This window comes from Apis florea, unplaced genomic scaffold (genome assembly GCF_048593485.1).
Source record: "Apis florea isolate Af1SG1 unplaced genomic scaffold, ASM4859348v1 contig_3758_pilon, whole genome shotgun sequence".
NCBI classification, from domain to species: Eukaryota; Metazoa; Arthropoda; class Insecta; order Hymenoptera; family Apidae; genus Apis; species Apis florea.
In genome coordinates this window covers 456,473-481,083 of record NW_028256839.1, presented here as the reverse complement: position 1 = coordinate 481,083, position 24,611 = coordinate 456,473, and the positions used below count along the sequence as shown (strand labels likewise).

General features: G+C 23.9%; 5 protein-coding genes and 1 long non-coding RNA gene across 22 annotated transcripts in view; 4 read left to right on the top strand and 2 right to left on the bottom strand.

The window, feature by feature from the left end:
• The window catches only part of LOC100863262 (pancreatic triacylglycerol lipase), an 88,644-nt gene extending 85,076 nt beyond the window's left edge, over positions 1 to 3,568 (top strand). For all 4 annotated transcript variants that reach the window (XM_012489359.3, XM_031917847.2, XM_086915012.1 and 1 more), the window contains one exon: positions 3,228 to 3,568. In XM_012489359.3, coding sequence (XP_012344813.2) covers positions 3,228 to 3,330 — 103 coding nt within the window. In that variant the 3' untranslated portion in view covers positions 3,331 to 3,568. The remainder of the gene's footprint in view (positions 1 to 3,227) is intronic.
• A 901-nt stretch (positions 3,569 to 4,469) lies between these two features.
• On the bottom strand, positions 4,470 to 14,392 carry RhoGAP93B (MyTH4 and RhoGAP_KIAA1688 domain-containing protein RhoGAP93B). Of its 3 annotated transcripts, none has more exons than XM_031917844.2 (11): positions 14,196 to 14,392; positions 12,973 to 13,077; positions 12,397 to 12,535; positions 11,668 to 11,832; positions 10,995 to 11,529; positions 10,340 to 10,891; positions 9,055 to 9,447; positions 8,790 to 8,978; positions 7,717 to 8,576; positions 6,130 to 6,573; positions 4,470 to 5,174 (listed from the first exon to the last, which is right to left on the bottom strand). In XM_031917844.2, the coding sequence occupies exons 1-11, from the start codon at positions 14,207 to 14,209 to the stop codon at positions 4,980 to 4,982; spliced, it is 3,591 nt and encodes a 1,196-aa protein (XP_031773704.2). In that variant the 5' UTR covers positions 14,210 to 14,392; the 3' UTR covers positions 4,470 to 4,979. The 3 variants fall into 3 exon arrangements, with proteins under 3 accessions (XP_031773704.2, XP_086771136.1, XP_086771137.1); XM_086915010.1 differs by having other exon boundaries at positions 12,973 to 13,074; positions 14,196 to 14,387; XM_086915011.1 differs by lacking the exon at positions 14,196 to 14,392 and adding an exon at positions 14,005 to 14,150.
• Positions 14,322 to 17,322, top strand: LOC100872854 (ras-related protein Rab-18-B). 12 transcript variants are annotated; one of them, XM_086915020.1, is made up of 6 exons: positions 14,370 to 14,496; positions 14,593 to 14,726; positions 15,744 to 15,885; positions 15,970 to 16,087; positions 16,162 to 16,479; positions 16,545 to 17,322. In XM_086915020.1, exons 3-6 carry the CDS (start codon positions 15,812 to 15,814, stop codon positions 16,704 to 16,706), a joined length of 672 nt encoding a protein of 223 aa, XP_086771146.1. In that variant the 5' UTR covers positions 14,370 to 14,496; positions 14,593 to 14,726; positions 15,744 to 15,811; the 3' UTR covers positions 16,707 to 17,322. The 12 variants fall into 12 exon arrangements, with proteins under 12 accessions (XP_086771151.1, XP_003695762.1, XP_086771146.1 ...); XM_086915019.1 differs by lacking the exon at positions 14,593 to 14,726 and adding an exon at positions 15,221 to 15,260 and having other exon boundaries at positions 14,459 to 14,496; XM_086915017.1 differs by lacking the exon at positions 14,370 to 14,496 and adding an exon at positions 15,100 to 15,260 and having other exon boundaries at positions 14,511 to 14,726.
• Positions 17,323 to 17,686: 364 nt separating this feature from the next.
• On the top strand, positions 17,687 to 20,839 carry LOC105736068 (uncharacterized). The gene is made up of 6 exons (XM_086915014.1): positions 17,687 to 17,839; positions 17,917 to 18,194; positions 18,265 to 18,719; positions 18,788 to 19,011; positions 19,754 to 19,940; positions 20,075 to 20,839. Exons 1-6 carry the CDS (start codon positions 17,778 to 17,780, stop codon positions 20,207 to 20,209), a joined length of 1,341 nt encoding a protein of 446 aa, XP_086771140.1. The 5' UTR covers positions 17,687 to 17,777; the 3' UTR covers positions 20,210 to 20,839.
• LOC147656461 (protein RCC2 homolog) lies at positions 20,355 to 24,610 on the bottom strand. The gene is made up of 4 exons (XM_086915013.1): positions 24,253 to 24,610; positions 23,054 to 23,294; positions 21,982 to 22,829; positions 20,355 to 21,895 (listed from the first exon to the last, which is right to left on the bottom strand). Exons 1-4 carry the CDS (start codon positions 24,451 to 24,453, stop codon positions 21,725 to 21,727), a joined length of 1,461 nt encoding a protein of 486 aa, XP_086771139.1. The 5' UTR covers positions 24,454 to 24,610; the 3' UTR covers positions 20,355 to 21,724.
• On the top strand, positions 21,289 to 23,027 carry LOC147656462 (uncharacterized). Its single transcript, XR_015294388.1, has 2 exons — positions 21,289 to 21,413; positions 21,760 to 23,027. It is a non-coding gene; the product is annotated as an uncharacterized LOC147656462 (long non-coding RNA).
• Position 24,611: the final 1 nt, after the last annotated feature.

Below are 24,611 nucleotides of genomic sequence, written 5' to 3'. Positions count from 1 at the left end.
TTCCAACACATTGTACGCATATATTCTATGCATATCATTTTATACTGTATTAATATTTTTTTTTATTATTTTAAATTGAAATCATAAATAATGCAAAACATAAATATTTCTAACATTCATGAAATCTGTCCTTTTTTTATTATATTATCATTGCGTTCGTAATATTATTTCCTTCTCTTAAAGAAAAGATAGATTCTGAAGTATTACGAAATATTTCAGACTAATTTATAATTATATATATAATTTATAATAATAAAATATTACTTGATTTAGATTATATTAGATTATATTTATATTATATTAGATAGCAAATTACTTATATGATAATATGATTTTTATGATTTAAAATTATATCCTTCCTACAAGAATTTTTATGATTTTTCTTTATATTGTATTATTCATTCATCAATTTGTGCGAATTGACAGCAAATTAACAATAAAATTGACAAAATCTATACAAAACCATTTTTTATATTATTCTATGGAAAATGAGAAAATAAATGATAAATTATCAATTGATATAAAGAATAATTTTCTACTGCTGTTTTATTATTTTATTTTCTATATTTGTTAAGAATAAACCCAAGACTTGTGAATCGGTCAGATATCCTGGATTTTATTTTTAATAGCTTAAATATTTTCAATAGTTTAATTTATGAATAATAATAATAATTTATGAGGTATAGTTTTTTAATTTCCAGATCCTCAATTTAAACAAATGTAATAACAATTCAAAAGTCACACTTCTACATCTTGTACTCTACATCCACGGATCACCGTGGAAGCGAGCACAAAAATTCTGATTCTGCGACGCGTTCCCGCGAGAGCTTATTTTTCGAAACCATTTTCCAACGCAACTATTGATCCCTCTAACCCCTTTTCAGTTTGCATTTTCACGAAAAGTAATGATAAAAAGAAAAAGAAGCTAAAGCCTGCCACAGCTTTTTAGATGAGATCAGTTAGAGTAGAAATAAAATACAGATCAAATAGAATTCAGTAACGATACAGTTTGCATCAAAGTACAGTTAAAATCATTACAATCGTCAATTAGCCATAAATAAAGCAATAAATAAGTTAAAGTAAAATCATTCGTTTACTCGAAGCTCATAATATAAATGATTATACAGTCCTATGGCAGTAGGTAATCTTTCGGATAATAGCATCAGTTCAAGCATCACATTTGTGCAATATTCAAAATCGTTCAGTTTAAGTTAAAGTTTAAGAACATATTTAATATATATTTAATTATATGTAGTGGAAAATGAGTATTATATAAATTGATATTCGTTTTCAATTTTGGATGACAAAAACCGGATAATATGAAAAGACTTAGAAAGAGTTTGTAAATCTCGCTAAATCTTTTATCAAATTAAGCATGAGAAATATCTGCTATATAAATTTTAATATGAAAAAGGTAGAAAAAATTGAATAAATTCTGTAACTTATTTATTTAAATTTTAAATGGAAATATATAACTAAATCATTTACAACTGCTTAAGGTATAACAAAAACAATATATGAATTCAATATTTTTTTTTATTTTTTTCATATATTTCTTTTTAGTAAAATGGATTCTAATATTAATTATCAATAAAATGAAATAGATTTTAAACATTAGTTATGCGCTTCTATTTAAAATTTAAAATTAAAATTCTGCTCTTATTATTATTTTTTTTGACAAAGTTTGATAAACAAGCTCCCTACTTTGATTTATCTAATTTGACAAGCCATGATGGAAATTTGTTCCATTTTTGTCGTTTTATTCTATTCCTATATATTTTGCTATATCTGTTATCAAACTCGAATATAGTCCTATTTGAGGTCTTTCTGACAATAAATATTACTAACAGAATTTTAATAAAATCTACTGCTTACAAATTTATCTAACTAGGAATATAAAATTTAAAAAAAAATTAAAAATTAAAAGATTTTTTAAAATTATTAAAATATATGTTATATTAATAAAATATATAAATATATTAAAATTATATATTATTATCAATCTTAAATTAAATATTTTTTATTAGTAGGAAAATCAATAAAATTAATATTTTTTTAATATAATTTTATCCTACAAAATTGTTGAATCTATCCGCATTTTATTATATGTTTATAAAATTTAAATAATATCTTCATTAAAAATATTAAATAGTAATTATTTAATAATATCTACTTATTATTATTCTAAGTTTCTTCTTAAAAAAATTATTACTAAAAAATCAAATAAAAATGGAAATATATATATACATATTTATAAAATAAAAAAAAAATGTCCATTATATATAATATTATTTTCCTTGTCTTATTTTTCTTTCAATTATATATCATATATAATCATAAAATAATCATTATACATAATTGTATCATATATAATTTCGTAAAATTAATATAATTTAGAATTCATTATTCAAATACCAAATTTATTTATTATATTATAAATATAGCAAATTTAATATAAATGTACTAATTTAATTTTAATATTATAAATATTATCAATAAACAATTAACATCTTTATAAAAATACTATTATTTAGTTTATTAGTTTATTTAGAATGTGCATGATTTTTATTTTTTCAAGTATATACAATTATAAACAAAATTTAAAAATATATGCACATATACATAAATTTCTAATATTAATAATAAACAAAATATCTCAAAAATATTGGAATATCTGTAAATTGGAGATTTCTGAGAAAATTTCAAGCAACATTTTCTTTGCAAAAATTTTCGTTACGATTTTAAAAAATACTAGCCAATCACAAAGCTCGTAGTCTAGTCGAACCGTGGTAATAGTGTTGGTTACACACCAAACATGAACAAATCTAACATATTTTGAAAAAATATGTTAAATATAATATTTTTTTATCGATAAAAAATTATGTCGAATTATTATGAATAATGAATAAGTAAATAAATATAATATTCAATACATTTCTTTTGAGATATGTTGTTTGAACTTGTTCATGTTCGGTCAGCGATACATAGTCATCGTAACTGTCTCGGTCGACTAGACTATACGTTTCGTAATTGGCCAGTATTTCTTGTTAATAATTTGTTAATAAAACAAGGAAAGTACCATAACGAAAGTTTTGCAAAAAAAAAAATATTTAAAATTATCTCATTTTTAGTTTATGTTACAACATTTTTGGGACATCTTGTATATAATATTTGAACTATAGATTAAATGACATTTAATAATTTTATATATTTTATTGTATGTGCAGAAAAAGAGAAGCAGACATCACCAGTAAACTTTGTTCAGCAAATAAGAAAGAATATGCAGAAATTGCCAGTGGCTCCATAGCATCTTTCATCGATAATTGCTGACAATATCTTCAATTATGTGTCTCATTACAACATGATAGTTGAGGTTTTTATTCCTGTGGAAAGTATAAAAATTAAAATGGATCTTTATGTATTTGAAACACAAATAATGACATTCAATAGCATAAATGAAAATTATGAAATATGTGCAAATATTAATTAATATTATATTTCATGGAACTCTGATTTAAAATGTATTCATTCTATTTTTTTTTTTTATTAAAAAATCAGGTCAAATTCATTTTGACAAAATTTATTTAAAAAAACATACATAATAGCAACTGAAAAAATAAGTTGCAGATTTACAGGTAAAAAATTATAAAACAGCAATACTTATCTTTCGAAAAAAATATGGTGGAATTATGTTCACATATCACAAAAAAATATTTTGAAAAATTTATCATCGTTTTAAAAAATTTTTACACAAAAGATCTCGATAAATCACTTTAACGGAGGGATTCACTTTTTTTGTAAAGATGTGATGAAATATAAATATTCTATTCGATCGAAATGATATAATATAAAAAAACTGAACATTCAACAGCAGTATTACCATCAATTGTACATCTTGTATATAATATTGGGTAGATGTAACTAGATGCTAATATTAGTGTAAAAGCAGATAATTCTTTGTGATTGATTTCTGGCAGATATTGCTAACGCAAATATCTTTTGGTTCAAATATGAACTGTATCTACATGTACTTTTATACAATATTTACATAAAAAAATACTGTCTTGGGATGTAATCGCGATAATAATTTGTGATATTTTTTTCTTTTTATATATACTTTAAATACTATTTATATAATATATATATATATATTAAATATATATTATTTTGGTAACTTTTGAGATTAATTGTACAAACTGAAAATAAGTTGTAAATGATACGAATATCTGTACTGTAAATTGTTCAATATTTTTAACATTAAAAACCATTTTATAATATAACACAATGTAAAATGTTGAACAAGACCATTTTGATTAATAATCACGATATAATATTTATATTATATTATTAATATTGATAATAATATTTTTATCGAAAGAAATATAATTTTTCCTCTCTTTTAGTTTTTTTATAGAAAGGTAAGTTTTCAAAGGCTAAGAAATACAGGTAAAGAAATACACTTGTACAACTTGCTAATTTTTTGCAATATTTACTCCTCGATAAACGTTGTACACGCCAATTCATTGCTTATACAAAAAGATTATCGCGGAGTGCAGCTATACACGGTAACACATCATTTTTTATCTTACACGAGATTCAACAATGATCGAGTAAAAAAGCCGTCCGCGTTTGTTCAACACGGTAACAAGAATTGGTAAAATATATAATATGAATATATAGCGATATACATAATATAATCTAATAATCTCTATCTGTATAACATATAATCTGTATATAAATAATAAATAGGAAAACAAGGAGCAGGATCAGTGATTAGCTTGGTAAGACTTTAGCACTAAATTACAATAATGAACATCCACGGATCTATAGGGAATATCATGTGTGATAATGACAAAAGAAAAACAAAAGTGAACAATAATAGAAAACAGTGAAATAACTAACAATACATGTGAATATACAGCTGATTCATTTGGCATAGTAGTCTAGAGTGTTATTTCTTCTAGTGCGCAATAGAATGGTCAGTGAAGATCATCGACCCAAGCAGTTTCTAATGACTCGATAAGAGTACGAACAAAAGCCATTTCTTTTCGTGCATTTTCTAAGATCACACGGGGATCTTGCGAGGTACACCGCAATATATTTGGTGCCATCACCATTGCTAAATTATTTGCATCCATTTTAGTGCGAGCAACGACTTCTGGTCTGGCGAAAATCTGGAATAAATATGTATTTATTTCATTATACGTTACGAAAATCTAACTGAGAAGATAAACTAAAAAAACGAAGTCATTGTAATAAGTTCATTATTTTCATTAAATCTATTTTTAACAAATGTAATAATAAAACTTTTGATTAATATCGATATTTAACATAAAAATTTTAAGTAAATAAAATACAATTTAATTCATAAATCACAACTTCGTTAATTAAGTAATTGAAAAATAACATATTGATTCTTACAATTATATATTCCAAAAAAGATTTGGACAAGAAGTCGCTCATATATAATTCTATAAATTTTATATTTTAAATGTTATTATACATAACACAATTAATAAAATATATTGAAAAATGAAAGGAAAATCTTGATAAAAAAACAATTATTTTTTAAATTATTTGGCTTGAATTTCTTTTAATTTTCTTACTGTCAAAAAATAATATTAAATACTATTTGTTATCTATATGATGAATAATGTATTTTAATATTTTAGATTATTTTTTAACATTTTTTAACTCCATTATTTTATATTAATAATATAATACTTTATTTTTGGAACTAATTCAATTTTTTTAAATTATTTTATTATATAGTTTAAAATAATTTTTAAAATAATATTTTTTATATTTTTATAATTATTTTTATTTTTTTTATATATTAAATCTTTTTATAATTACTTTTGTAAATTTTTAATATCAATCTTTATATATCATATGAGAAAGATACTATCAATCAAAATTGTAAATTTTATAAAATATCATAAATAATATAAAATATTCTACTTGTTTATTAAAACTTTTTTAAAAAAAGAATATAATATTTTAATAAAAAAATAAATGTAATAAATTATTATATAATTAAATTATTTTTTTCATTTAAAAAATAAAATTTGTTAAATATAACAATTTATATTGATTAAATAAAAGTTATTGATAGCAATAAATACTAACCTGAAGGAATCGTATCAAATGGCAAAGAACGCGACGATTTAAATCAGGCAGACGATTTACAAGCGCAGCGACATTGACTGCAGAAGCTTCAGTATCATCATGCCTCATAGACACGCATTCCGTGTAAAATGAATCGGGTATTAATGGTTCGTAAAGCTCTCGAACCCATAATTTTAATAAAGAAGCAGGTGCATGAGCATCTTGAGAAGCTGCCAAAATCGTACCATCCTCGAATCTGTCCAAGCACGCCTTTAAAGCATTAACCTCGTCTGCATCTGCAGACACTCTAAAAATTCCTTCCGTCAAGATACCTCCTCGAGCTAATACTTGACGTGTTAATGTCGTTTGTATCCATGGTAATTCTCGATTTGGAAATCTATCTTTCTGTAGAGCCATCACTTCTGATAATGTTGCTCCAAACATGGATGCTCGGAAAATTTGAATCTATAATAAAAAAAAAATTTAAATATTCTTTCTAATACAAAGAAATATAAAATAGTTTATTTGCTTATATTATGTTAGTGAAGCTTCAAAATGTAAATAAAAAATAAAGAAAAAGAAAGATTTCAAATTATTATATCAAAAATAAAAATCATCAATTAAAACTGCTATAACTGCATACCATTATATATCAATATTATATATTTGGAATATTTTAAATAAATTAGAATTAAAAAACAAAAACTTTTAGATGTCTATATTTTCAAATCTTTATCAATTTTTTCTTTTTTAAACTTTCATAACTTCGTATTCAATATTCAATTAATCATTTTTCAAAATGATAATAAAAAATAAGAGAATGTAATGCTTTTTTATTAATAATATTTACATTTTATTGTAAGTTTGTCATTTATTAAATTCTTTTTTTAGACTTGATATATATATATTATATAATACAAAAATTAGAAAGAAATCTAGACATGTCTATGAGAAGTCTATTTGCTCAGTCACTATTATATGATACATTTGAAAATGTAAAACTTTTCAATATGCTATGTTCTATTTTTATAATTGATTGAATTTATGAAAAATAATTCATTAAATCTGCATTCTTTCTTTTAAGTATTTCTTGTCAATTTTATATAATATAAAATATAAGATATATAAGAATATTTCATTCAAGTATTTTAGATAGAATTAAAAACTGTTTCCAGCCACGATTTTTCAATTCTTCATACATAAATATGAATTAATTTTACTCATTGTTTTGATTCATTATAAGCATTATATTAATAATACGTAAAATAGTAAAAACTTCATTAAAAATAAAAACATTTTAGATGAAATCTCCTAACATCTTTAAAACAGACATAGTTTTCATTATGGAAATGTGTTTTTAAAAAGTATGAAAACTAGATATTTCGTAATAATTTCAAAGTTTACAAAACGAAACGAAATAAGTTGTCGTAATTTTAATAAGTTTTGTAACTAAAAAATTAAATAAAAAATCGTATAAATATTTCAATAAGATAATACTAATATCATCACTATAAAAAACGTAGTTTAAATATAATAAAAAAAATAATAAAATAAAATTATTATTAATTAATATAAAATAAAATTATGTTATAAAAAAATAAAACATACTCTTGCTTGATCAATATCTTCTATAGTAGCCTTGCGAGGTTGTCGTTTGCCATGTACTCCGATTCGTTGCAAACGACGACATGCAACGGTTGCATAATGACTAACTTGCACGTGAATTGGCCATTTGGCCACTTCCGGAAATTGAAAATTAGGATCACGATGTCTGTTCATATAACCTTCAAGATAAGGTTCGAAGGTAGCACTGGGCGGCACAAAAGCTAAACAGACAGCCATTAGTTCCCACCCTCTACGTAAACTATCTTTCCGTGGATTTTCTGTAGTTTGTCTACAGATCTGGACGTATAATTCATCTCGCAATGGTGGTTTCGAATACGCTGTATTCACAATGTCCATAGCTACACTATCTAATGTCATTCCTACATTAGCTTTTCGATCACCCATATACACTTGCACCAATCTAAACAGATTACAAGCTTCTCGTTTCAGTAACTTTTCACCATCTACAACTACCAACATTGGTTGTGGTATTGGATCTTTAGACCAGCTAAGAATATCACGAACGCTGAATTTCTTTCGAAATAATAATCTTAATCCTTTTGGCCGTCCGCAATTCAAATTAAGATTGTCTTGTGCATATTTTTCGATGTCACCACCGCCCGCACTATCATCTCGTTTCGCCTCATCGACATCGGTATTATCAATACCGCTACCTATATTAGAAACAGAACTTATCGTGGTAGACGGTAAAACTGATGGTTGTCTTGTAGATACAGTCACAGTTTCTCTCGTTTCTGTTTGCGAAGCATTCGGTGGTGATGGTGGTCGTACTTGTGGCCTAGTTAAAGTATCCGCTGTATTGTAATATGTTGCTAATCCCGCAGTATCATAGTTACCCAAATCTATAATAATAATATAAATATTTTATAAAAAGATTTTATAAAAAGTATGTTTATATTATACAAATTATATTATATTCTATATATAATATATGTATAATATATATTATTATATATATATGATGAAATTTTTTTGTATAAATTCTATATTTACAATGAATAAATAATTAAAACTTATTAAATTGTATAATACTTTTTGAATAGATAACAACTAACCTGCATAATGATCTTCAAGGTATTCTTGACTAGAAGAATCACCTTGGTTACTTGCTGCTTCGTCATCCGCAAATTGATCGTCAGAATCATCATCAGCTCTTCCACCAATACCTTCACCTCTTCCACCTTCTTCATCTAAAGAATCATCACCTTCTTCTACTAATAATGGATCTCCAAACTTGTAACAACCTAAAAAATTACAAAAATATTATTAACTCTAAATTAAAATATTAAATAATTAAAATTTTTATTCTTAAAAGCATACCTGAGAGTTTTGCTTGTTGAAGAATATAATGTTGAAGCGGCAACAAATGATCGGCATCAGATAACAGATTTCCATAAAAGGGAGATGGAGGAGGACTCGGATTACCATTACTTCTTTTTTTTTTACTATCATCTATTTCTGTGAGTCCTTCTGTTTCTTCGCCAACAGCACTATTGCTACTACTATTACTGCTGTTACTACTGCTAGTATTACTACTAAGCCTTTGTCTAGATTGTTCGTGACTTTGACTAATAAGATAACGCTCGTGCATAGAATCATCATCTCTGTCTCTCCTTCTTGACTGTTGTTGTTGTTGATGTAATTGTTGCAGTTTTTGTTGTTGTTTTTGCTGTTGTACAAAACTATAACTGCGAGCTAGTGGTTGCGGTACACCTTACAAATATAGAAAAAAAAAATTAAATTAAAATTAAAATTAAAAAAATAACTAACTTTAATTTTTTTAATAGAATTAGTTATTAATTATATATATATATGTAATATCTATGCAACTTCAATTTTCAAAATATTTGCAAAAAATGATTATTAGATTTGTTATTATTAATTAAATTTTGCCTATATTATATTTGTGTATCAGCATACAAGTACCATATATACACATATACAATGAACTCTCAGTTCTTATCAGAAAACTTCTTATATGAATTTTAATAGATTTCAAATCTAAACCAAATGATCATTCCATAAATCTTTCAAATCTGCAGAATGTGAAAGTAAAATATAAAAAAAATTTTTAATTGATGTTACAATAGATACATACAAATAAAGATAAAAATAATATAAATTATAAAGCTAATATCGCTATCATTGTGACTTATGTGTTTATATAAACAGTTGAGAAGTGGTAGTCGCATACTGACGCATATATTGTCACGAATGCATATGTATAGACAAAACTCAATATATAACTATCATTTTTTTGTAAATATTTAAAAAATTAAGACTAAATAGAAATTATATGTATATAAACAATATAATATAAAAAAGTTGTTCAAAATGATATTTAAAATCGATGAAGAACTTTAGATAATTATCAAATGTAAATTTAAGAATAAACAATTAATATTTGAAGCAAAGTTGTTGTCATTTGTCAAAATGTAAAATTTTGATAAATGAATTATCTTTACACAAACAACAAATCTTTAAACAACAAATAATCGATAGACGATCTAGATATATAATACACAATATATGCTCAATATTAAATATATTAAATATTAAATATAAGAATTAAACTTTAATTGTTAAGAAGATAAAAATTACTTACAATCCAATGAATTATTACAAGCCGTATTTCTTCTATATTCTTTTTCTCTATCACGTTCGCGTTCTCTTTCTCGTTCCACAACTTCAAGACTTCTCTGCTTCGACGTATTGCTCATTATGCTTGTACCTCTAACAAGACTCTTAGAAGGCTCATTTCTTTCAACTAACATTGCACCATACATATCTCTAACATTCGCTTCTGAAAGTGATACCGAACATCCATGATGCCTTCTTCCTACACTACCAGTATTATCTTTATTCATATTACGCGGATGTATGGAACTTGGATAAAAGGCTGAAGTATTTGTTTTGTCCAAACTATTTACTCTTTCTCTATGATGAATTTCCCTTTCTCTATCTCTATGATAACGATTACTACTTTCCACCAGGGAGCCATATTTTTCACCTTGCGATTTATAACTATGACTCAATTGAACTTCTGGCGGACGGTACGGAGGCATTTCATGTCTAAATATTCTAGATTCCATTAATGAATCACGATATGGAGAAGTACTTGGCTCAGGACCATATGAACCTCTACTACTTTCTCTACCTACAATATAAAAAAACAAATTAAATCTTTGATTTTATCTTTTATTTGTATAAAAATATCTTATAAAGCTTAATTTTATATGAAATTTAACTCACATTCTTACCATTTTTATTCTTTTCCAATTCTAAATTCCCTGCTCTGTTCTCCCGTTGTGAATCAACAAATGTCTTTTTTTTAAATAGAGGAGTACTAGTTGAAAGTGACAAACCTAACGGAGGTGGTTCACCCAATGGTACTGATTTCTGATTTTTTATACTTTCTAAAGTACCGCTTTTATGTCCCCTAGTTTCCAATGTACCACTATGTTGTCTGGGTGAAGATTGTACTTGACTTGTCGATGTCTGAGTGGCAGAACGATGATGATGTCGATGTGGAGAATCCAACAATCGATATCCAGTTGATTCTAAAGATGTACGACTATGAGAGACAGAACTATCACTAGATCGACCAGAATCTTGAGAATGATTATGTTGACGTCGTGTTGTAGGCACATCATGATGCCTATAATGTCTGTTATTATGATGATGATGATGATGATGATGATGATGTCGTCTTGAAGATGGAGATGGAGAAGGAGGAGATGTTTGAAGATCCACGCCAACATTGGATGTTCTTGTTTTATTTACACTACCACTTTGCTATAAAAAATAATAATAATAAAATAAAAAATTTATCACAATTAATTTTGTAATAATAATATTACATAGTTAATAATAATATTAATTAATTTTTCAGCACAAAGAATATCAAACATTATATAAGATTAAAAACTTTACCAATGAAGAAGATAAATTGGAATTTTCTTGATGATTAAATCTTGTTAATCGACTGACTGAAGAAGTTTGCGTCTGTGTTGATACAGACTCTTTTTTTTTTGGCTCGGTTGATTTCTGGACATCAATTCCACTACTACTTGCCGGTTCTGTATTTTGCTTTAATGTCTGCAATATAATAGAATTTTATTATTTTTTTTAATTAATACAGATTTAATGCAAATAATATTAAAAAATAGAAAATATTTAAAGATATTTTCTATTTATTAAAAAAATATTATCTGCACTAAAAAATAAAAATTTGAACTACAATATAATTTAAATATAAATAAAATATAAAAAGTTCTCAAATAATTTTCATGCTTATAATATAGTATAATATAAACCAGAAATTTTTCTCCTACCTACAAATGGCTATTTATAACTATATGGAAAGCAGACAGCTTACTTATATCTTGAACATTCTACAGAGAGATTACATTGATATTTATATTGATATATAAATAAGTTTTGAAATATCATATATTTATATATCATATATATTACAGAATTAATATCTTCACTCTTAATAAATAAATATACATAATGTTACAGATTTTTATCATTTATTGAAATTCTAAATGTTTACAGAATCCACCTAAATTTTAGCACAGTACTATATGAATATTTTTTGTATTATATCATCATTTTTCTAAATCAGATATTTGTTATCAGAAAAAATGAATCACTTACTTGAAGCTTTGCTAAAGGTATAATGTCACAATCACTTGGACGGTGCCATACAGTTTTTTGAGATGTTGCATTATAATAATAAAATCGTGAAGTATTTTGATCAAATAATTCCCACCATTGATTGTTATCTGTCTTTTTTCTAAAAAAATAAAGTAAACTCTATAATATCTAAATATTTAAAATTTGAAAATACATATATACATATATATATATATATATATATATATATATATATATATATAATTTAAAAATATTTATCTTCTTTTGATTATTATTATTATCTTTATAAAAAATATTTAAATTCAACATATATATATATATATATATATATGAATGAAATAGAAATCTTATGCATTATAAATGCTTCCTATATTGTAAAAGGAATAGCTTATATGATGATAACTTTCACCAAGTTAATTAGACTAAAAATTCAATTTAATCTTAAACAATAATTTTTTTAATAGTATTGATGAAAATTAATAAAAGTTGAATTAATAAAATTCTTCCAATTTAATACTTGATTATATTATTTAAAACAATTTTTTTTATATAAAAGAATATATATTTATATCTTACACTGGCACACCAGGTGGAGGATCCCATACACATTCTCCAGTTGTAAGATTAGCATACATATGCTCTTTAGTTCGAGGTTCTATAATTTCCACCCATTCCATTCTACTGTAATTATACAGATTTTTGATTTATATTTTTATAAATATATAAAATTAACATAAAAATATATAATTATTATAAAATTTTATATAATTCATCATAAAATAATAATTTTATTATTTTCCGAAAATTAATTAAATAAAAAAATCATTTATTTAAAAAAATTATCATACATTAATAGATATTAAAATAAAAATATTATTACGATACTTAAACTTAATAAAATTAATTGAATACATATTAAATCATGAAAGTTGCATTTGAAAATAAATTTATTCCTTTTATTCCTTAACACTATAATTAAAAATCCTAAAAATAGTACGACAAAGTAAAAAAATATATATGATAGAATATTTAATATAGTGAATTAAATTGAATTCAAATGTAAGTATTAGAGAAAATGCATCTAAAGATTTTAAGTAATTAAGTTAACTATTAATTCTTCAAAATAAAAAAATATAAGATTGAGAAATTGAAGAACTATAAGATATAAATAATTAATCAATAATATTTTGTCAAATCTGCGATAGAATGAAACACAATTGAAGACACTTTATTTTTCTAAATAATAAATTTTTTGATAACAACAAAATTTATAGAAAAATAGTAATTGTTATGAAACTGTGTGAAAAAGTGCAATGAGGAAAAGAAACATTTGAAAACGAGATGTTTCATCGTAATAAAAGGGTGTCCACCCCCACTCTCCATAACCATAAATTGATAGGAATGCTGGCTGCAATACGAGTAACTGTCTGATGTCATGCTATCCGTTTAATTGACTGAAATAGGCAACAGAAATCCACTCATACATTGTTGTATACAAAAGAGAAAAAAAATGAAAGTAGAAACGAAGACAAAGAAAAAAAGACGATACATGATTTTAATAAATATGCAGAATATAAATATGAAAGAATTTCAGCAAAAATGACCCACCCAATTTGATTGATAAAGTATAAGAAAAATAAGAGAAACACAATTGTGTTTGAAGAATATGACGAGCCTCTCTCCCAAGAAAACTGGAACGGGTCACTGGGAAAAAAAATTCACTATCGATCCGCGAAACATAGCCACTATATATCGTACAGTATTTCCAATTCCCTAGAATTAAAAAAATTGTTTCTTACCTATCGGATGCCATTTCAGAAAATTAATCCACGGTTTAAATAACACAAAAACACTTCACGTCACTTTGTGAATAATTTGTGACACTTCACGAACACGACAGTGACACTTTGATGTTGCAATGTCCCATTTCCACGAGCACAAGCGACGCAGCCCCTTCACGGCTGCCCATCGGCGGCCATCTTTTTTTCTCCTGTTCGTTTTAGCGTTCTACCACTATAATAAACGAAAACTTACTTTAATCTAGATTTGGAACATATTTGATATATTCATGTACAAGTCTTATTTAGTGCTCCCTTCTTGGTGAGTACTTACACGAATTCATTATTCTATTTTATTTACCAATGACATATTTAGTATATTATAATTCATTTTTCTTCTATTCTTTCTGAACTTAAGACTGGAACAAATATTGATTGATTGTTCGGATGCGTTTACATCATGCAAGAAGTATCACTAAGCACTGTTTGTACGAGTTGACTGTTTGATAGTTAACATCTTTGATAAAATTTATCTCTTATCGCTTTTTTGAGGTTAGGAATGTTAATCATATCATTTCTCATTTGAATATATAAAATTATATATTTTAAAATTTAGAAAAAATTTTTATATGATTTTTTTAAATATTGAATTTGTGTCTAATTCGTTATGTCATTTTATTATAAATAATAATGTATTTCATGCAAATTTTATATGTAATTAAGTAAGTTACTTATGTTAGATATTTTTAAATGCATTTTTTTAATTTAATTTCAACAATAAATATTATTTGTATTTATTTTATATTTTTTTTTTTGAAATTTTTATTTCATTTTCATTCTTAAATTCACAACGAAAAATTCCTTAAAAATTTAAAAAAAATATATTTAACTTTAGCACGAACATTTTTTTAATATAATGTCTCAGATTAACGACATCTACATTATTTTACAATAACTATCGTAATTTTAATGTTATTTCTGCCATTATCTAAAATAATTACAATAACTGTGTATTGTAATTTTTAATTCATATATCGCAAAAAAAGGATAATATGATTCGTTAACTTCGAGTGACGCATTTTTACGGTAAGAATTAATTAAAGATTTATATCACATTAAATATATTAACAATACTCATATTAAATCTCATATATATATTATAATTTCATTATATATAAAAAACATGTTCTTTTTTGGTTTGTAAACAAAATTTTTTTTAAATTGTTTATTTTTCTTTCGAATTATTTAATATTTCTATAATTAACCTCAAATGCAATATGTCATTGCGTGAATATACAACTAATTGCGTAGTTAAATAAATTATTTTCTTTTTTATATAAAAAAATGATTAATAATTTTCAAGTCATTTAAAAATTTTAAAATATAGTATATATTTCTCTTTTACTATTAAAACGATTTTTATTGCGTATAGTTGTAAAAAAAATTTAATTAAAATTTAAAATAACTTTTATAAAAATTTATTTTTAATTATTGAAATATATTAATATATTTTGAATTACTTAAAAATTATAATTAAAATTTCATTGAAATATATTTATCTTTTAATAGTGTCAACATTATAAACAAATAAATAAAATATATACATATATTGAGTGGTATAATATATAATATTGACAATGGTTCTGGATCAAGACGTATTAACAGTGTTAAAATTATTAATGATAGGAGAATCTAATGTTGGAAAATCAAGGTAATTATCAGAATAAATTAATTATTTAATATAAATTATTTTATTTAACAATTTAATAAGTTGAATAAATATAATTGTTAACAGCATAATTCTTAGATTTACGGAGGATGAATTTCATGAAAATATGCAAAGTACAGTTGGAATGGATTATAGGACTAAACAAGTTACAATCGATGGCAATACAGTAAAACTTGCAATTTGGGTTAGTTATTTGTTGTAAAAATATATTATAAAAATATATTTGTACAAATATAATATATTAAAAAATTATTATAGGATACTGCAGGACAAGAACGTTTTCGTACTCTGACACCTAGTTATTATAGAGATGGCCAGGGTGCCATATTAGTATATGATGTTACAGATAGAATTACTTTTATGAAGTTAGAAACATGGCTTAATGAATTAAATACATATTGTAATAAAACAGATATTATTAAAATGGTAGTAGGTAATAAGATAGATTTACCAAACAGGGAAGTAAGCACTGAAGAAGGTCTACAGTTTGCTAGAAGACATCAAACTCTATATATTGAAAGTAGTGCTAAAACAGCAGATGGAATCAAATGCTGTTTTGAAGAACTTGTACAAAAGGTATAAAAAGATATAATTTTCTTTAAAATTATTTAAAATATTATAAATTAATTATTATTTATTAGATAATACAAACACCTGGTCTTTGGGATCGACACACTCTTCTTAAATCATATGGTAATGGTAATATAGGAGGTACAAGACATAGAGGTCAAAGAGGGATACAATTAGCAGATGATTCTCAACCACATGAGCCATATTCAAATTGCTATTGTACTTTGATTTAATCAATTGTAATATAAAATTCTATCAGTGATTATTGTAAAGAAACCATAACTTGAATATGGTCTATTCAAAAACTAAATATTAAATTATGTGAATTTTGAAGACAAACAAAAAATAATTCAGCACATTATTACTTTGTATATGTTATTGAAAGAAATGTTTTATATGTTATCAAAAATACATACATAAATATTAAGTTTATGCATCAATAATATCGAAATTTGACATGAACAAATTTGATATTTTTTTTATATTCATTAATAATTTTACTTAACAATGTATATATTTTCTATTTTTTTAATGATTTTTTTTATATTTTTCTGATAGCTAATTTCTTTCTTTCAGAATTTCAATGTATATTATGCAAAGGGTTGTTAAAAAAAAATTGAGAAAACTGATATTATTAATGCATTAACTAATACATACATATATATATATATTATTTGCTTCTAATTTCTAATTCTTTAATAAATAGTCAAATTTTATAGATATTTGTAATACAAAATTTATATTGTTGTATAGCAACAATAATATTCATGTAAATATATTATGTATTTATTTAATTTAATAACCAATAAATATTAATAGAACAACAATAATGTCAAATCATAAACAAAAGTGATATTTTTAATTCCCAGGAAATATAATATTTTGTTGAATATATTTTATTATATATTTACGATTTCAATATTTGTATTGTTATGTATTTAATTGTTAATTATTGTTACTTTTTTATTGATATGTTATAAATTTTAATGTTTACAAGCACAATAAATAAATTAAAAGATATTTTATTACATATATATATGTATATATATATACGAACCTAATATATTATTTATATTAAATAAGTTTATTTAATTTTATTATTATATTTTTTTATCTTTAAAAATTATTTTATTTGCAAACAAAAAATATTTTAAATATATTTATATTTAAATTGTAATAAAATAATGTGATATTTTGTGTAATGGAAACAATTGCCTATTGAAATAAAATATTTACTTTAACACTATTTTATATATGTCATTTTGAAAATTAATTTAATTTGTATGTAATTAAATGAAATAATTATGTTAAATAATCAAAATTATACAAATAATAAAGAATTTAATAAATACTTAGATGATAAAAAGTATAAATAGTTATAATATTGAACTTATATTTATTTTATATTATAAGGTATTTAAAATTAACTATTACTATTTATAGTGAAATCTGTTCTGAATCATGTTCATCATCATTATCAAATAAAATATTACATACAACTAAATTAGATGTTGTTCTAACTAATAAAGGACTCCAGATATATGGAACATGGAGTACAGAGAAATTATTAAAATTATTAACAAATAGACTTAAGCAATGCATCAATATACAATCAAATGAACTAAAACCAATTTCTAGTGGTATAAATGATACAAGATTATGGATTGCTATTCATAGTGGCTTATATAGTAATTCTGTTCTAAAAGAATTAAAACAAAAAGGTATCTCTATTCATAATAAAAATACATAAAATTAAAACAAAGATTAAATTAATTTAAATTATTTTTTTAGGAATGTCTATATATAATATCATAAAAGCAATGAAACTTGGACTTATAAATCTTAGCTATTGTGAACTTTCCTATTTTAAAAAATTCAATATAGAGCCATATAATTTGGAGTTCAAAGAATCTTGGAGTAAATTTAGTAATGAATTAATTTTAAATTTACTATGTACAGGATTGAGTGAAATGAATTGTTGGAATATTATTATATATGGAATAATGCTTCAAAATCCAAATATTCTTCGTCATTTAATTTTAAGTGGTATTGATGTTCCTGGTATTTTAAAGTGGCAATCTCCTATTAATTTTGCATCATCTAAAATAATTGTATTCTTAAAACATATTGGAATAAAAGAAAATGTCATAAAATTGGTAGAAAAATATGGAATTGATGAAGAAACTGAACAAATGTTAATTGATTTAGGACTTAATGAAATGGGAGAAAAATTATCAGAATTGAAGGTCTAAATGCAATTATTTAATTTATTTTATTATACATTATTATATTTTTTATTTTTAATAATCTACAGGAACTAATATGTGAATGCAGTTTAACTATATTGGAATCAAACAGTAGTTGTTTAGAAGAAATAGAAAATATTGAAACAAATAATTCAGAAAGCATTTCTAGTTCTACTAGTATACCAGATTACGATGCTATATTAGATATTTTTCAGCAATGTATTTGTCAATGTCATTTAATTTCAAAGAGTAATACAATGTATCACTCGATTATACGAAATGACTATTTAAGGTAAATAATAATTGTAATATTTTTAATATTTAATTTTTTTTGTATCTTCTTCTAAGAATTGGCTAGAATATACGATTTTGAAAATTATTATTAAAATTAAAATATCTTTCTTAAATCTTATTTTTTTTTAATTTTACTATAAAATGTATACAATATAAATATATATAAAATTATATATAATTATATATAAAAAAACAAAATTGTTCTTTATAAATCAAAATTTTTAATCAATAGTGAAAAAATATTTATTTTCTGAAAATATTTTTATATTTTTGAAAAAAATAAAAAGTATTTAATTTTATGAAATAGTATATATTTTTAAAATAAAATTAATATAAATAACAATAATATATATATATATAAAATATAAAATATATAATAAATTTTAAGTTTAATCAAAGCATAAGTATGTTTTTCCATTGCTCGATAAAGCATCTGCAAGAAATTTCTTATGTATATGTATTCTTACAATAATATCTGAGATAACTCAGTGAAACATATATTTTATTCAAAAAGTATAAATATTCAAAAATATTTTAAAAATTATTTCAATAAAATATTTTACAAAAATATTACATCTATTAAAATTTTATTAAAAAGAAAAAATCGAAATATCAATTCTTGGGAACTTTGCAAAACTGATATATGACATTTGAGCATTAACAGATTAAATATATAGAAATTTAATATTTAAATATAAAATAATTTTAAACTATTTAATTATACTTTAATAAAATTATAGACAAAATGTCATGGTACCATTATCATGGGCAATGGCTACATCTTTAGAATACAAACCATCAAATCCAATACATTTCATGGTATATCAATTATTAAAATGGTCTTGTAATAATATTTCTGAAGTAAAAAAGGACAATGTTCAACAATTAGTTGCGTTATCCACTATAAAAATGGATCATAAACTTATCGTCAGTATTACTTATAACAATTTGTTTGAAAAATATTTTATCTTATTAAAAATTATTTTACAAAAATAATATTTAACATTTAATAATATAATATAATATATAGCAAATATAAAATATTAATATTTTTAAAATAGGCAAAAAAACATTTAAAAAAAAAACTAATTGAAAATGAAAAGAATATGGATAATATTCCTTGTGATTTTTGTGAAGATTATCAAAAATTATATCGAATTAAAAAACAATATTGGAAATGTGTAAAAAAATTTTAAAGTTCTGATTTTTCAAATTTAAAAAAAAGTGCTTGTAAAATCAATATATCAAACAAAAATAACAAAATTTGATTATTTTTTTTATATGGAATAACAACAGTGTCTAACAGAAATTTATAAAAGATAGATATTTAAAAAAGTAAAATTACTTAAAAAACTTGTTTATTTTTTAATTTGTCTTGTACATTTTTTTTCATGTTTATTAATATAATGCAATGTCATTGCATAAACATATTACATGAAACAGAATGGAATGAATAAGTATTCAATTCATTTCATCACAATACAAAAGATTTCAAATACATTGTGGCAGTGGCTCTACTTACAGTCTTTTTTAAACATATTACATGTTAAAATTGTATGAATTTTTGTATTACATTTTTAGCAATTCTAAAATAAAATTATATATAAAATTTCGATTATATTCACTACTGAGACCTAGATAGTCTTAATTATAATACGTATACATGAGTTTTCGTAACATATCAAATTCATTACAAGATTTTCATTATCCTATATAATACAGTAATTAACAATATATATCTTTTTTCTTACTGAAACTTTCTTTGTTGAGTGTAATTGTGAAACAATTTGTAATTAAAATATATGATAAATAATGTTGTGTATGTATATGTGTGTTATTTTTAAGGAAGCATTGTTTTTTTTATAACTGGCTAAAAAAGATTTTGTGATTATGAATAAAAGTAAATTTATAAAAACATTCTTTGTATGTTTATTATAAAAACAGTCATTTAGAGTATAAAATCTTCTTTTCTCAACATAGTCGCATCTAAAATATCCCTGTACATAAAAATGTTTTCTGCAGATTTAATGATTCAGGTACTACTGTAATGAATCAATGATATAGGCTATTTGCATTGCAATAGATTAAAATGAATAATAAACATAAAGGCAGTATTTGTTAAATTCTGTAAAATTTTTTTAATTTTTTGCATTTCTTTATGTGCATGAACTATTTTATTAAAAACAGGGGAAAGGAAGAGAGAGGGAGAAAAGAAAAAAGAGAAAAAGAGAGAATGGAAGGGGAAGAGAAAGAGAGAGAGAAAGAGAGAGAATGTGTGTTTGTGCGCATGCGCGCACGCGTGTCTTGAATAAAATAGCAAAGTATCAAAATATATTTTTGTATCTATGATACGTTTGGTCTATATCCTGAGCTACTAACAGAATGGGATTCTCTATTATGGTAAACTTCTTCGTACATTAAATAAAAATGGAAATTTTAAAAGTAGAGAATAACAGTTAAGTCTATATTTTGTATGGACGTTTTTTGCAGTCTATTAATAATTGTTCACAGATCTTTCAATCTTTTCTTTAAGTTATTAAAGCGATTTACTTAATTAAAATGATAATATATTTTTGTTCTAATTTGTTTTTTCTTTCTTTTTTGTTTAAAAAATGTAGTCTTATTTATGATAATAGAAAAATTTTCGAACATGTTGATGTGATAATGTGAATAGAATTTGCTTCAAATAATTGTATTACAAATTATGTGATTTAAACCGAATATACTTGAAGTTTGTTAATTTTAGCTTTCTCTTCTTCGGATTCATCTCGACAAATCATAAGTGTATGAGAGAGACCACAGGTAACAGCAGTAATGTACAAACCTTCTAACGCTTTCACTTCCATCGGAGTAGTTGAAGATTTACGCATTTCACCGAAACCCTGTAATTATTAATCGAAGAAGAGGAATTTAGTTTAGAAGTCTGCAAAAGTCTGTTAAAAGATTTATTCATTATACAATTATTTACCAATTCACCGAAAGTAGGACTAGCACCCCAAGCAATAACTGAATCATCTGCTGCAACTACTACACTAGTTTGAGAACATCCAACACATCTAATTTCCCAGCCAGATAAATCTTGAATTGGTTTGGGATACATATTTGCTTCTCCAGTACGTTTTGTTTGTCCAAACATTAAAGCTGATCCATGCACATTAATAGCAATACTATAAGTACTGCCACAATATACAGCTCTCACACCACGTGAAGGAGGTTCCAAAAACTTAATTAAGCGAGGCACTAATTCATCTCGTTGTTCATTATGACCTAAACGACCGATACCTCCAAAACCCCAAGAAAAAGCACGATTTTTACTATCAATTGCAACTGTATGATAGTGACCACAACTGAAGTCTGTGATCTCAACACGATCTAAAGGCGTAACATGGCCATCTTTCGCTCTTTCAATATATAAGACGATCCTTTTAGGCACTTTTTCAAAATGAAACGCCATTTTCGTATTTGTTATGAAATATTTTCCATCTGTGTTATGACCCAATGCTCCATATTCTGGACTTCCAAATGAGTGCAAACCACCTTTAATGTCTAAAATCATTGAAAATTCTGCACCACACCCTACTTTTACTATTGGTGGACCAGAATATTTTACTTTAGTGGCAGAAATAATGCAGGCGTCAGATTTTCCAACGCCACATTGACCTAATTTATTATCTCCAGCAGCAAATACAATGCCACGACTTGTTAAAAATAAAGTATGATTACGACCACAAGATGCTCCTATGACAGTATGACCTTTTAATGCTGTAACTTCTGTAGGTTCATCTCGACGTTTTGTATCACCAATACCTAATTGACCTGCAAAAGTTATTTCATAAAAGTTTATTAATAATTTATTATAAAAAATATAAATATGTATAAATAAAAAATATATTTTTATCATATGAAAATTAAAATTTGTTAATCCAGTACAAAAATGATATCTTAATATATAATATAAATTTTTAATTTATAAATTCATATTTACTTACAAAATAATAATTAATCATAAGAAAAGTTTTATTTATCTTTCATTCATTTACCTTTATCATTTCTACCAAAAGCTAAACATCGATTATCCTCAGTAACAATAATACTGTGAGAAGCAGCTGGACCAGAAGCAACTAATCTGACTCTTGAACCATTCAAGTTTTTGAAAGTATGCGGTGTCCATAAACTGCGTCCTACATTAGCTTTCACACCTTTTGGTGGAGCTTTACGGCCTGCCATATCCCAATTTGTAAGACCACACATTAATAATGTTCCAGGCTTACCCCATCCTCCCTGTAATCATACATAAAAAAACAAACTCATCAAATATAAAGTAAAATATAAAAATATAAAATAAAAAAGTTAACATAACGAATCTAAATTATATTCTAAATCATTTTTAGATTCTTGTCATCAAAATTTTTATTGTAATAATTAACATCTAATTTAGTTTTAATGAATATATTTATTTCATATTTCATTTAATATTTTTTTTTATAAAAATAGATACTATAAAAGTATAAAAAAAAATGAGTTCGAATAATATATATATATGAATAATAATAAAATATATAATTAATAATCAATTAATAATCATTATTATTTAATCTGTGTTCAATTTTCTTATTATCATATTGTTATATAATTTTAATTTGATGACTAAGAAACAAATAATTCAGTCTATCAAAAATAAATAAATTCAAATTTCTTTTGAGTGTCTTCTTTCTATCTTTGCATATTACATTAAAAATCTATGAAAAATTTTTTGTAGCTAGATTTGATATTATATTTGCTTTTTATATTTTTTTAAAACTAATTTTTCAATATTATAAATAATTAATCAAATATCTACAAAAAATGTAAAAAACATATAAAAAATATATAATAGAATAATATACAATAGAAAATAATAATTTTTGAATCTTAATAATCACAAAAAATTAATAAACTTAACAAATAATAAATAATAAATTTTTATCTGAATCCCATTATTTTAAATATTTTTAATTAAATAATAATCTCATGTATAGAAAATTTTACTAATATTATATGCACAAACTTTATAATAATATCTTGTAATTATATAAGTATGACATCAAGATAAATAAAATGAATTCTTTTATCAGTTCAAAAAACGCATAACTTTGAAATCTATCAATATTATAATACTAATATCTTTTTTTCATTTCTTTAGATTTAAATTTTTTACTTAGAATAAGTAAACATATAATAAAGATAAAAATAATTTCACCTCAGGTGGCGGTAATTCCGGAATACTAGAGACATCGGTAAGATCATCTTCGACAGCATCTTCACCGTCGACATTCGAGCCGGTTTCGGCGTCATCAACGTCTGAATCATGTTCGCTAGAGATGTCCTCTTCGTCATATTCAACTTTTCTTGATTTCGCGCGTCCTTTTTTAGTTGCTGGATTTTTACGTTTAGTCGACATATTGACTGATTTTTTTATTTCGAATTTAGCTATTGCTGAGAAAATTAAGAATGCAAATACAATGATATTAATCAATGTAATGGCGCTGAGACCTTTACTGTTCGACAGACGGACAACAAAAATGCGGCCACCTGGCGCTCAAAAATCATAATAAAACC